The sequence below is a fragment of the Chamaea fasciata genome, unplaced genomic scaffold (assembly GCF_029207755.1).
Source record: "Chamaea fasciata isolate MVZ Bird 193981 ecotype frontalis unplaced genomic scaffold, bChaFas1.0.hap1 SCAF_2, whole genome shotgun sequence".
Classification (NCBI taxonomy): Eukaryota; Metazoa; Chordata; class Aves; order Passeriformes; family Sylviidae; genus Chamaea; species Chamaea fasciata.
Genome location: NW_027094087.1, coordinates 51,431,223 through 51,444,204, shown reverse-complemented (window position 1 = coordinate 51,444,204; position 12,982 = coordinate 51,431,223). Strand labels below are relative to the sequence as shown.

Here is a 12,982-nt window from a genome sequence, read left to right as displayed (position 1 = left end):
AGGCCACCTCTGTGCAGTAGTCTGGCAATTGCGACCAGCTGCTGCCCGTGACTTCCCGTCTTGGCCAAGCCACCATTAACCGCTTGGTCCCCAAGCTCACACTGGAGCTGTGGGGGAATCATCACACCTGTCCTGCCGACCAGGAGCCTGCCAGCATCTCTGCCAGTTATGACTGCCACTGCACCATAGGGGAAGCTGCTTAAAGAGCAGAAAGAGACTGGTTATTGTTTTTTCTGGTTATGTTTGTTGCTGCTGCCATTGTTATACACATATATATGAGTAAAGAACTGTTATTCCTTTTTCCATATCTTTGCCTCCAAGTCCCTTAATTTCCAAGTTATACTAATTCAAAGGGAAGGGAGTCATATTCTTCATTCCAAGGGATGTTCTTGCCTTCCTTGACAGACACCACTCTTTCAAACAAGGATAGCTTTGTTGCTTAACATTAAATCTGACTTTTGCTCATACCCTTGTCAGTGATTTTTTTAAGCAATCTCAAACATACTCATTCACGACAGGTACCAAGGCCCTCAAAAACAGCAGAGGAGCCAAGCCTGAGATCATCACTGAGTTCCTGGTATTTTACTATCTCTGTTGTCTGTGGAAGGACATTACGTGATGGTGAGACGCAGTCATTCTGGCCAGGTTGATGAGAGTTTGGGACTTCATGGGTGAAGGCGTGCAACTTGATGGTAAGGAAGAAAGGTTTCTGGGATCCTTGGCCCAGGATGTCAGTATCAAGCAGGCATTCATGAGGGAGCTAATACCCCTTTCTCTCTGTGAGTAGCTTCTAACAAGTGTGAAAGAAAGGTTTATTTACAGACATAGCCGGTAGGAGCATAATCATAAAAAGCCCTGGAAGACTGTAGAGGAAGGAATCCAACACCTGAAAGAAATGGCACTGATGCCTTTTCAAGATTACCTAAAAACAAAGGCCAACATAATTAAGAGAATAAAAAGTGGTTATATTTCAGGTACATTTAGGGCAGACAGAGCTCAGCCAGGGGCTATACCCAAAAAATGGACGACAGGTCATGAGTTTTCACACTTTTATAAGTTTGGTCCATTTGCATATTGAGGTTTAATCTTCCAAATACTGCTTAAGGTAATGAAGTCATGTACCCCCAGTTTGCTCCCCCCAGCTCACTTTTTATTACATTTCTTGCGGCCTGAGACAGTAAGCAGTGCTTGATTCCCAGGTCTAGAGAAGAATTATTTTGTCTGACCGAAATGTGAACACAGTAGCTAGCACTGTTGTACCAGGTTTGGCATTGGCCAAACGCCAGTGCAGAAAGTAATTTTTTCATTCTCCTCTGCAATAGTTAAGCATAGGAGGGGAAAGAAAATTCATGGGGTAAGAATTAGGAGAAAACACTTTAATAAAAGGCAAGAGAGGCTCAAAATTTTAAAAGGTAAAATGAAAAATTTATTAACAGAATTAAAAGAGGATAATGAGAACTGGAATAAAGTTTTAGAACACCTTCTCTTCCCCCAGCCTACTCTTTCCCACCAACAGCACAAGGAGACACAATATGGGACTTTTTAGTCAGTTTGGTACTTCTAAAAATCTTTCTTCAGTTCACTTAGGGAGTTCTCCTTTGCTTTGACATGGAGTCTTTCCCACAGGAAACAGTTCTCTGTGAACTTTTCCAACACTGTTCTAATTTTCACAAGAAGCAGTCTGCCTGAAACCTACTACAATGTGAAGTACCTCCCATGGACAAAGCAGTCTTTCCACAACTGCCTTTTTTTATGGGCCATTTAGTTATGGGGCTTTTATTTTAAGGATGAGCTGTTCTAGTATAAAAGCAAGGGTCTTCTATCATCTCTAGAAGCAGGGGTTCTCTCTCTCTGTTCAAGCCTCTGACCAGATCACAGCTTTTCAGCATCCACACACTCCAGCACAAGTGCCCTTCTCTCATCGGCTGCAGGTGAATGCTGCATCCTCCCATGCACTTCATAAATTACAGGGAAACAGTTTGTTGTCTTATAGTCCTCACCACACCTTGCAGAAGAATCTCAGCTCCAATGCTCAAAGCACCTCCTCCTCTCCCTCCCACTTTTGTACCGAACTTAGTGTCGCCATGCTCTTTGCCTCATGTGTCTTCACCTTTTCCTTTTTCCTGACTCGGTAGAAAATTGGTGTTCATAAGTTCATTTGTTCTCAAGTTCTATCAACTGAAACAGTTTTTGTAGAGGTCTGAAGCGTTGAAATGTTGATCTTGTCTGGGCTCCACAATCAGGGAATCGCTTGCTGTGCTTTTTGCTGCTGATCACTTGGTCTGTGCCGGCACTGCACAAGCCGCGCCGGCAGCTAGCTCTACTCCATGCTTTTTCTTGATGCAAGATGCCGAAAAAAGAAAGGCTGCTGCTGCTGCTGCTTTTGTCTTTCTGTCTGCAGCATGGCTGTTCCATTACTTATCCCAGTAAGTCCATTATGAGCCATGTCAAGAGAGCCACAGCCACCTGGTGTCACCCCAACCGCATGGCTGCTTGCAGTGCTGGGACGGCATTTCCAGCTTCTCTAATTGGCTTAGCAGCCTGCCTATTCTCAGAGCTAGCCAGCAACTGGTTGTGCCAGCCATGGAGGAAGCTGCAGCAGCTCCTCACAGAGAGTCATTTCCATGGCTGGCACCTTCCCTCCTCACCACAAAATCAATTATTCCAAAACCAACACATCACACCTCACCTCCATGAATCACATATTTAAGAATTACTATCAAAATTGCATTCAAAATAAAATCTTAGAACAATTACTAAAGGAAAAAAAATTACTAAAGGAAATAAAAGAAAAAAAATCTCGTCACTAAATTTAAGGCATAATCACAGCACAGAACTAAAAAGACAAATTATACAAAGATCCACCCCTAGTGTGATGGGTTGACGCTGGCCAAATACCAGTGCACCTATGAAAATAATTTATTCTTTCTCTTCTGCTATAGTTAAGCAGAGGTGAGGAAAACAAAACACATGGATGAGATACAGATTAAGAGAAAACATTTAAAGGGCAAAACAGGCTCAAAACATCAAAAGGCATAAGGAAAAAAAAATTATTTACAGAGTTAAAAGAGTATAATAAGAAGCAAAATAAACCTTTAGAACACCTTTTCCCCTGCCCCAGCCCTTCTTTCATTCCCACCAACAGCGCAGGGAGAGATAATATGGGAATTTTAGTTAGTTTGCCATTTCTTAAGATCTTTTTTCAATTCACTGAAGGAGAGGAGTCTTTTTTGCTATGCCATGGGGTTTTTCTATGGGAAACAGTTTTCTGTGAATTTTTTCAAGGTGGTTTTAGTTTACACAGCTAACAGTACACTCAGGACCTGATTGCAATGTGAAGTCTCTCCCACCGCTTGCAGTCTTCCCCCAGCTGCTTTTTTTCCCCACAAACTGCAGTTTTTAAGGATGAGCTGTTCTAGTATAAAAGCAATTGTTGGAACCCTGGGCACTGAGAATTTTAGACTTTCTATGCTGACAGGCACTGACCTCCAAGAAAACACTACATTTGACCTGAGGCCATGGAAAAGGATTCCAAAGTTGACTGATAGCACTGGGATTATGGGTGTGTAGTTTGAGTAAGAGTGTATAGTATCACATGGTAGAAAACTTAAGAGTTTAAGGTTTTAGAATATAGTAATATATATAACGCAAGATGGAGGATTTAGGGTGTAGGCTAAGTTCTTCTTTTTGCACCTTTTTCTTCATGGGTTTGGGTGGTATCTTGTAATTGGATAGAAAAGTCTGCATTGCGGACCATGGGTGGTTGGTTATTGGGTTAAAAGTAAAAGTCATTTAGGTGTCATTTCATAATTGGACAGTTTGTGCTTAAAAGACCTTGTAAAGACATAGAGACAGTAATTTTTCATTTTGTTAACTTGAACTCACAGCTTGTGAGACTGTACTATAGATAAGAATGAATAAACATATGAGCACAAACACGAACACAGTCTCTCAGCCATTTAATCCCAGCTCCACCAGAAGAAAAGAAGATAAAAACTGATAAGCAAGGGTCCTCTTCCTCTGTCTCTGAAAGCAAGGGTTGTCTCTCTCTCTCGGCTCAAGCCCTCTTCACCACAAATCAATTAATACAAAACCAGAACAGTTATACCTGGACTCATATTTCACTAACAACCCATGCTGGAGGACTTTTTCAATTATAGATGCCAGTCCCCTGTGACTTTTTAATTTTAAAGGGTATTGTTTTGGCCTTACTGGTATGGTGCCTGGTTTGAGTGCAATACTCACTAGTTCTGCTCATTTGGATCATCCTGGAACATCACTGGCCCACACTATTGGGATGAGAGCATTTTCACTATATTCAATGATGATTTCACCACATTTTTCCTGTATAAAAAGTTCTGCAACTTTGACAAATTTAGACACAGGAATTTTTACTTTACACCCTTCCCTTTTTAAATTTAATTTCTGCTTCAAATTTTTCCAGTAAATCTCTTCCCAGCAAAAGTTTGGGGGAACTAGGCATATAAAAGAATTGGTGGGTTACCCAGTGCTTTCCCACTTCGAATTTGTCTTGGGTTGCAATGCAAAATGTAACCAAAAGTATGTATTCTATTGGCATCTGTTGAAACTGGTTGGGGAGGTGGTTTGTTTTCTCTCTTCTATGACCCATTCCTCATAACTCCAGTGGGAAGGGGGAAGGTGTCTTCTGTTAATGGGTCAGCTGTTAAAAACCAGGTGGGGCAGTGTTCTTTATCTCTTCCACAATCCATCCTCCCTCCGGGGGATATCTTCTGTTAATGGGCCATTAAAACTCTCTACATGACAGATAAAATTACATCATCCCATTGTGAGATGCTCCACCCAGTGTGAGGAGCCAAGCATTCCTACCTGAATAAAATCTGAGATTGAAAACACCATGACAGCCTATTTCCACTGGATTCCCAGAGGAACAGAGGACCCATCTCAGCACCACTGGACCTTCAGAGGAAAGCTACACCCTGCTACAGGATCACCTATGTTCCAACAGAATCTCATCTGTTACACCAGGAGGACTTAATTGGACTGCTACCAACACCCTGACCAACAGGATGTTAGGTTGTATCTGTCAGTGTTTTCTTTTTTGTTTGCTATTTTTGTGCCACTACATTTTATTTTTAATATTCTGACTAAAGAACTGTTATTCCAACTCCCGTACCTTTGCCTGAAAGACCCTTAATTTCAAAATTATAATAATTCAGAGGGAGGGGGTTTACATTCTCCACTCCAAGGGAGGCTCTGGCTTTCCCTGGCATACACCTGTCTTTCCAAACCAAGACAGCCTGAAATAAAAAAATCTTGTATTTTCCACGATGTTCAGTAACTCCTGTGGGTACCACACCGTGACTCTCATTCATGAAATATATTAATTCAGAAGTTGCCAGTTCACATTGTACCCCTGGGAGTAATCATTCTGGGTTGCTGGGGAAGTAGCTGATGATTTTGCAGATGGGATCTGATTGAGGTTCTTCATATATTCTGCTCTCGGAAAGATTCTGGTTTGTTGAGCTGTTGCTATTTGTTTTGCTGCGCCGTGGCACTGCGTGCTCTTTTTTGAGTTTCCTGACAAGGGGTTTCCATCAACATCGAACTTAGAGCGGCATTGATTTGTGTAATGTCTCCCTTTCTTGCACCTAGGGCAACAATGAGGTGGTTTTGTGTTTCCCGTGGGCTCTGGGCAATTTTTTTTTTACATGTTCAGGCTTTTTGCACTGGTAACAAGATCCTTCAATTGTCTCGGCTTGCAATACTGGCATAGAATTATTCTTTCGAAGTATTAAATTGAGAGAAGCAAGGGTTTTAACAAGTCTCTGGTCCATCGCTTCTGCCAGAGCCGTGAAAACCCTTTCAAGCATCTCTCCAAAGATGTTTGCTTGTATTGTTGCAATATGTTGTGGGCTGCCAATTTTACTGCAAGCTTCTATCATTTGAGAGAGGGTTGGCTGTGTATCAGGTAAGGCTTGAATGATTTGCTTACACTCATCATTAGCATTAGCAAAGGCAAGAACGCGGAGCATAACTGGACAGGCTAAGTCATCTTTGCATTGCCTTTCAATCGCTTGTATAAGCGGTCTATAAATGCAGCAAATGGCTCTGATGTCCTTTGCCTTATTTCAGTGTAAATGCCTTTGGGGCTTCCTGTCGGCTGAACTTGCAAGAGAGCTTCTTGAGCTGCATCTTTAATATCATCAAGCACTGCTCTAGGCAAATCAGCTGCTTGGTCTTCTGCCCTCTCGTGTGGCGGGTCTCCAGCCAAATGAACAATTGTAAGTGCAGCATTAGGACCTCCTGCATAGTCTTCTATCAGTTTATTAAGAAGCCTCCGCCATTTTACATCCCACAAAACATATTGCGATTCCGTTAAAATCACAGATGAAACATAACGACAGTCATGAGGCGTTAAATCATAACTGCTATAAATGGCTTTCAACAATTGTTTAAAGTATGGTGAGCCCAAGCCACTATCTTTAATAGCTTTCCGCAAGTCTTTAATTTCGTCATAGGTCATCGGTTCCCATCTCAGATTAGCATTCTGTCTGCCATATCTGACTGACATAGCTAGAAGCTGTTCACGTGCTAAGTCAAAGTCTCCCTCTTTTAACGCTTTACGCCTTATATCAGCCCAATCAGTCAATTTTAAGTTGTTTTTTGGACAATCCCTTGATTTAAAGAGAATTGGGGGATCTCTAGGGTCCAAAGGGAACAAATCAGGTTCCCGTTCTGGATCCGTTCGACCGGGGTCCAGCGGATCAGTTTCTTCTTCAGAGGTAGAATCATTTTCCTGCTCTTGCAGTTCCACAATAGGTTCATCGATTCCTGTCCCTATCTCATTTCCCCCCTCCACTGCAGAATTAGAAGCGGCTAAGAGTGGAGCAGTCGGGAGTGGTGGTGGTGGGTCTGAGACGACTACCGAAGACGCGTCTGGACTAGACGGCTTACTAAAAATTTCAACAAGCACATGATACACCAGGAATAATTTAGCAGCCTTCAAATCTCCATGGGTGGCCGCATCACAGAGTTTAACACCAACAGAGTCCCAAAGAGACATGGTAAAAGCAGATGCAGGATCCATGTCAGCAAAATTCTTCTGCACCCAGTATAAAAAGTTCTTGCTTGGGTATGGTACGAGGATTAGATCTTATCAGAAGTTTCAAGCGGTTATAAATGTCTCTCTGTTCCCGGGACATATCTTGTCCCATGTTCCCCAAAGCTCACCTGTAATCCCGTAGTAGGCGATCTTTCCGGGCTCAGTGTGGGATAGATCCAGTGGGCACGGTGTCCTTCCTCCTTCCAGCTGTACCTAAAAGTAGTCCTCCGGGGCATCCGAACAGTCGACAAACTCGTTCCTTCCTCACACAGTGGGGACCAGTTATTGGGATTGACACGATGGGGATGACTGAGAGACATTGTAAAAGACGGTTTATTGCTTAATCAGTCTCATGAGAGGGTGAGACATTGAGGCTGTTACATCCAATGCCACCACATCAGAAGCCACCCCAATTCTAGTTACAATGCCTTACATAGCTCTATTAGCTAATGAACTACTTCCACAAAGCCTGTTTGTATCTTCTTACACCAATCATTAACTGTTTTGGTTTACATGGTTCTACCACAATAGATCTTTTCTTTTTCAATCATATAATGCAACACTAACTTACATCGCTATATCTTAAGCTTCCTACTAACTCTATATCAAGCTTTATTGCTAAACTTTAAAATTTTCTACTATCTTGCTCAATGTATTTTTTTGCTTACCTAAGGCATTTCTCTGCTTGCTTAAAACATATTTCTGCTTAAACCACAAACCCACATTCTTGCTTCATGTCTGTGTAACTTTGCTACTCCAAATCTGAAAGCCTTCTCCAAGGTCTTAGATCAAACTCTGTATCCATCTCTACGTCTGAGGCTGTTTGCACAAGGGTCTGAGAGCTTTCTGTGCCTCCATTTCTCAAACTTTTCCATATATATGGGTCATTTTCCCCAATATGTGGATCTTTTTTGGATCAGGGACACAAACCAGGATTGCTATGTTGATATACTCTGCAATAACAGCTTATACGAAGATAATATCAGAGGTAGTTAGAATTATTTGGGACGTATATTCATTGTTGTTTGCCTGTCCTGGTCTCAGCTGCTACTTTTGGGGGTTTAGTATTAATCACACTGAGCCTGTTGGAACACCAGTAGGAAATTATTTTTCCTAGCCTTTCACCTCCCTCTCCCCCTTCAGGTCCGACAGTCACCTTTAGAGAATGTTCACTTCCCTCTGGATATTAAAGATGCCATATTTTTGTTAATTCTCTTAACCTTCCTCTATATGGCCTGTTGCATGTTTAGAATCAGGGCTGAGATTTCCAGGGAGACCTGCCCCAGTGGTGGAAAATCCTGAGTGGTGTGGCATGCTGAAGAATATAGTCCAGTCCCTGAAGAAATATTCTGCCTCAATAGTTTGGAATTTTCCCCTTGAATAAATTAAGAACCCAGTTGAGAAAGAGAAATAGCTGAAAGAAAGTTGGAATGACAACTACAAAGAGAAGCAGCTCATTGCACTGTGCTGGGCCCTGGCTAATGCTTATCACACACTGCTCGATACACTAGAGCAGCAGGCATAGCCAGAGGGGAAGGAGAAAAAATCAGCAGACACCCCAGTCACTCAGGCTGCAGTAAAATCAGAAGGGCAGCCTCAGCTAATACTGGTCCCCTGTGTCCAGAGGAGGAAATACAAGACCAAATCCTTTTGTCCAGTGAATGATGATGGGGAGTCAGGACTCTCACAGCCAGTGTAGAAATTGGAATCAGAAATAATCACTGAGTCTTTGTCCTTAGAAAGTCTCCACCATCTGAGAAAAGACCTCACCTGACAGCCTAATAAGTCTGTATTGAGCTGGTCGATCCGAGTTTCTGACACTGCATGTGACGATATAATTTTGGATGGTACTGAAACAAGGAACTTGAGATCCCTGTCACATGATGTGGGATTGTGAAGAGGTTCAAACCTCTCAGTTTCTGGATACGGCTCTTAAAAAGTGTGAAGGAGAGATACCTCTGACCAGAAGATCTACAGCTGCAGGAAGGCTCTTGGAAGACCATGTAGCAAGGAATCCAGTGCTTGAGAGAACTTCTTTCAAATGACCAAACTACTAAGAGTCCAGACATGGTAACATGTATGACACTGTTGTGGCTCAAACTTGCATGACTCAGGACACAAGCGTATGGCCATACCCTAGCAACACTGCAGTGGATTGAGGGGGGCAGTAACTAAAAGGGTTAATTTAATTTCTACTGTAACTGTGAGATTTCAGAAGAAAGACACTGTGACTGAACTTTTAAGAGAGAAGACATTGTGTCTGCAGACCTTTAGCAGAAAAGTAAAGCATGCAGAATTTGCTACCCTAGCAAGGATGCTAGAAGATTAAGAGGAAACAATTGTCTTAGGAATACAGCTACAGCCAAAACAGGGACTGAGTTTTTAGGAACTTGGGGAACATGAGGAGGGTTTTACAGTAATGGTGAAATTATAATATGCATGTCATGACTAAATATTAACAATACACTTGTAGAAATTGGGAGGCATGTTAGGAGGAGTTATCCCTCATGCCCTTCTAGGGGCCCAAATAAATGGTGCCCTCTTTAACACACACAAAAAAAATGGTGTTAAGGAGTCTTATTCCAGTTTTCAGAGATTTGGTGATAAGTGGGCACTATAACAAGGAGACTCCAGGTGCATGAAGGCACTGTCCATGTCCCAACACAACCCCAAATCTCAGCAATCCAAGTCTCTCAGGACTTGACTGAGCATATGCAGAGATTGGAAGACAGGATTGAAGAGACCCTTCAGTAACTCAGCAAAGAGCTTAAGGAGGGCCTTCTCCAAATTTCATCAGAATAGACCAAAGTCCATTATCAGAAGCAAGTAGGGAAAGGGGGCACACCCCATGAGCCAGTCTGTGGTTTTTCCTGTGTGAGTATGGGCAAGATATGAGAAGATGGGATGGAAAACCCACTTCTGTCCTGGCATGGTTACAGAAGCTGGAAGAGGACACCACTAAAAGAAGGAGTTCCACCAGAATGCATGTCGCTCTGGTTTCTCATGACCAGACTGCTGGTATAACACAAAGGGAGGATGACATGTCCTTGAAGGGACTTCCAGAATATATGCCCAGAGAAGGAACAATAGCAAGAGCTAGAAAGGCCCTTCCTCTAGCTAGGAAAAGGCATGGGGGAATCGGGTCTTTTGAACGGTGTGAATCTGATGGCCAGACACATCAGACCCCCGGAAATAAGAGGTGTTGGTTGATACTGGTGCACAGTGTACCCTAATGCCATTGCGACATGTGGTAGGGGGCAGAATCTGTTTCTGTTGCTGGGGTGACAGGGGGATCACAGCAGTTTATTCTGTTAGAAGCTGAGGTGAGCTTGACCAGGCAGAAGTGGAGGAATAAACACATTCCAAACAAACAGATTTCTGAAATTCTATTCTAATCTTGCTTCTTCATTTCCATATATGTAGACATAAACAATGTGGGGCTGGAATAAAGGGAGGAAGCTTCAGTAAGGGCCCAAGTCAAGGGGAAAATGACATCATTAACTGTACTTCTAATTGGGGATTCTTCTCAATTATGCTAATTTGCTAAACTTATGAAAGTGTTGGAGCCCTATATCAAGTACATCTTCAGCGTGCATTCTGCTGTGCATTTCACCATAAGTGTACCTGAAGGACCTTCAATAAATGCTAACCGCTTTTTATCCTTTAATCTTTTTTGACTTGTGATGTCAGAGCTGATAAAGGCATCAGACCAACCTGCCAGATATATGCTGACAATTCAACACAGAAGAGAAGAGGCAGTCTAGGAGGTTCTGTGAGTGTATGGAGAACTTCTCACAGCTGGTGTAATAAATGGTCAGCCAATTTTATCAATAAAGAAATTTATTGAAAAATTGCGATATAAAAGTCCAAGAAAGCCACAAGCAAAAATTCAGTGTTGAGCCTGGGGTCGGCACTGGGTGAACCTCAGATTTGGCCTCTATAGCACCGAGTTTCCCTCCGTTAACGAATTCTGCCTTTGCGGGGTCCATTTTTATACAGTTTTTCAGCTGGACAGTGGGTTGCCTCATTCTTTTTGTCCCTCTTGTTTTTCTTGCATATTCGTGTAGCCTCTTTTTCTTGCTACCGGTCCGCTGAAAGACTTTCCGGGAAGGGATGGGCGCTTGATTTGATTTATGGGAACCTGGTATTGGGACGCACACCTTTGACGATGTAGATTAGATACATATCGAGTGTTGATCACTGGGTTGTTGTCAGGCCCAGCTTTGGAGGAGGCCTATCAGTGATTGATGGAGAGACAGGAAGACTGATTTTGGTAATCAGAATTTGATTTTACTCAGGTTTTCCAAGAACTTATATACCATTTCAGTAAGGTTAATAATTTTTACTACAATAATTAGGTTAAAAGATCATACAAGCAACTTATGCATTTTACAACATCTTTATCGTAGGGGGTTGATTGAATCTCTTCCCTTAAGAAGGTTTAATCCCATCTTCTCATAAGATCAAAGTTCTGTTTGTCCTTGTCATGGCATCCTAGTCATCAGAGTAGCTATGCTAATTAAGTCTGTCTTACTCTCTGTCTTGTATTCCCACAGAGGCCCATTTCTTTCGGTGCCACCCTTCCTTCTATTGCAAATGGGTCTCTTCCCCTGTTACTGGCAGGGGTGGCACAATTCCTGGACACTTTCATTTCTTAAGCATGAATGACTTTATACCGTATATTACAATAAAACATTAATTATTCCATAACATATATCACAATCCCTCCCCTTCTACATAGACTCATTAATCCGTTCTTTTATTTTCAGGTTTTGATCCGTTTACTTTGTTACCAACCCTTGATTTCTGTCTGATCATTACAGCGATGCATGGGTGAATAATCCCTATAGGACAAATTAATTTAAGTAACTATTCTAGATTCTACTGCTTATTATTCCTAAATCCCTACTAAAGTAACCCTTTTACCAACCATATTTTACTGCATTTTGGTGTTGTAGTGTTATCATAAGGTAGTTATTAAATAGTTCCCATTGCCTAAAGAATTAGTAGGAAAAATCTTTTATTCTTGTTCAAATTTATCCTTATAGTCATCCCATTCTTCACATAATGTTGCACAATATCTTTCATAGTCGTTCCTTTCCTCTTCTATCTGCACTTCAAATTTGGCTAAAACCTTTGCTGCTTTACTTTTTTCTTCTCCATTCTTTAACTTCATTATTCTAGGTACCTTAGGGGTTTGACCCAATTTTCCTGTGGCCATCTCTGGATCCTGTAGGCAGGGCTGCGATCTGCATACCTTGTACTACAGAATGTATTAGACAAATGAAACATGGTATCAGGCAGGGCAAAAACATTATTGCAGCTACAAAGCATAATATAAAGAAGCCTTACCTTTTCCACCATGCTTCTTCCCCAAATAGTTGATCCCACCATGAAGCCTGAAGTATAGAATTCCATTTCTGAACTGGAACGTGTGCCACCTTCTTAATTTTTGCTGCAAGGCCTCTGATAGTTTCCCCATAATCACTGATTTCTATGTAACACTCGGACTCATTAAACTTCCCACATACTCCTCCTTCCTCAGCCAGTAGATAGTCTAATGCTATCCAATTTACACAAAAGCCCGCATCTGGGAATGTTGTTCTACTAATAATTCGAGAGCATCTGAGGTGGGCTTTGATACAATTTCCACCACAGCCAGTAGTCTTATGAGCCTATTCAGTAGATAGATTGGGGTTCTGTAGCCTCAGCTTCCATCCTGGGTCTAGGTTGCAGGGCCATAGTATTCTATTATCCTTTCCGCAGGCCAATTCTCATTACTCCATTTTTGATTCCCACCTGCATTTGGGAGCTCTTTCTTTAATTCCCTTTTCTCCCTGTTCAAAGTCTCATATAGTGGTGCTCCCAATAGACTGCTCTCAGATCTACGTAGCATGA

The 12,982-nt window shown here is 42.0% G+C and overlaps 1 protein-coding gene across 34 annotated transcripts in view; it reads right to left on the bottom strand.

Annotated features, from left to right (window-relative positions):
- The window catches only part of LOC136285193 (uncharacterized), a 134,279-nt gene that overhangs the window by 110,479 nt on the left and 10,818 nt on the right, over nucleotides 1-12,982 (bottom strand). For 25 of the 34 annotated variants that reach the window (XR_010719381.1, XR_010719374.1, XR_010719373.1 and 22 more), the window contains one exon: nucleotides 7,213-7,393. The exons of 6 other annotated variants lie outside the window; for them this stretch is intronic. Coding sequence is in view for 8 of the 28 variants with exons in the window: in XM_066176063.1 (XP_066032160.1) it covers nucleotides 7,213-7,320 (108 nt within the window). In the remaining 20 variants the exon portion in view is untranslated. Of the gene's footprint in view, nucleotides 1-7,212; nucleotides 7,394-10,906; nucleotides 11,319-12,272; nucleotides 12,348-12,982 lie in introns of those variants that run through there. 3 more of the 34 variants (XR_010719376.1, XR_010719371.1, XR_010719372.1) reach the window with 1 other exon arrangement.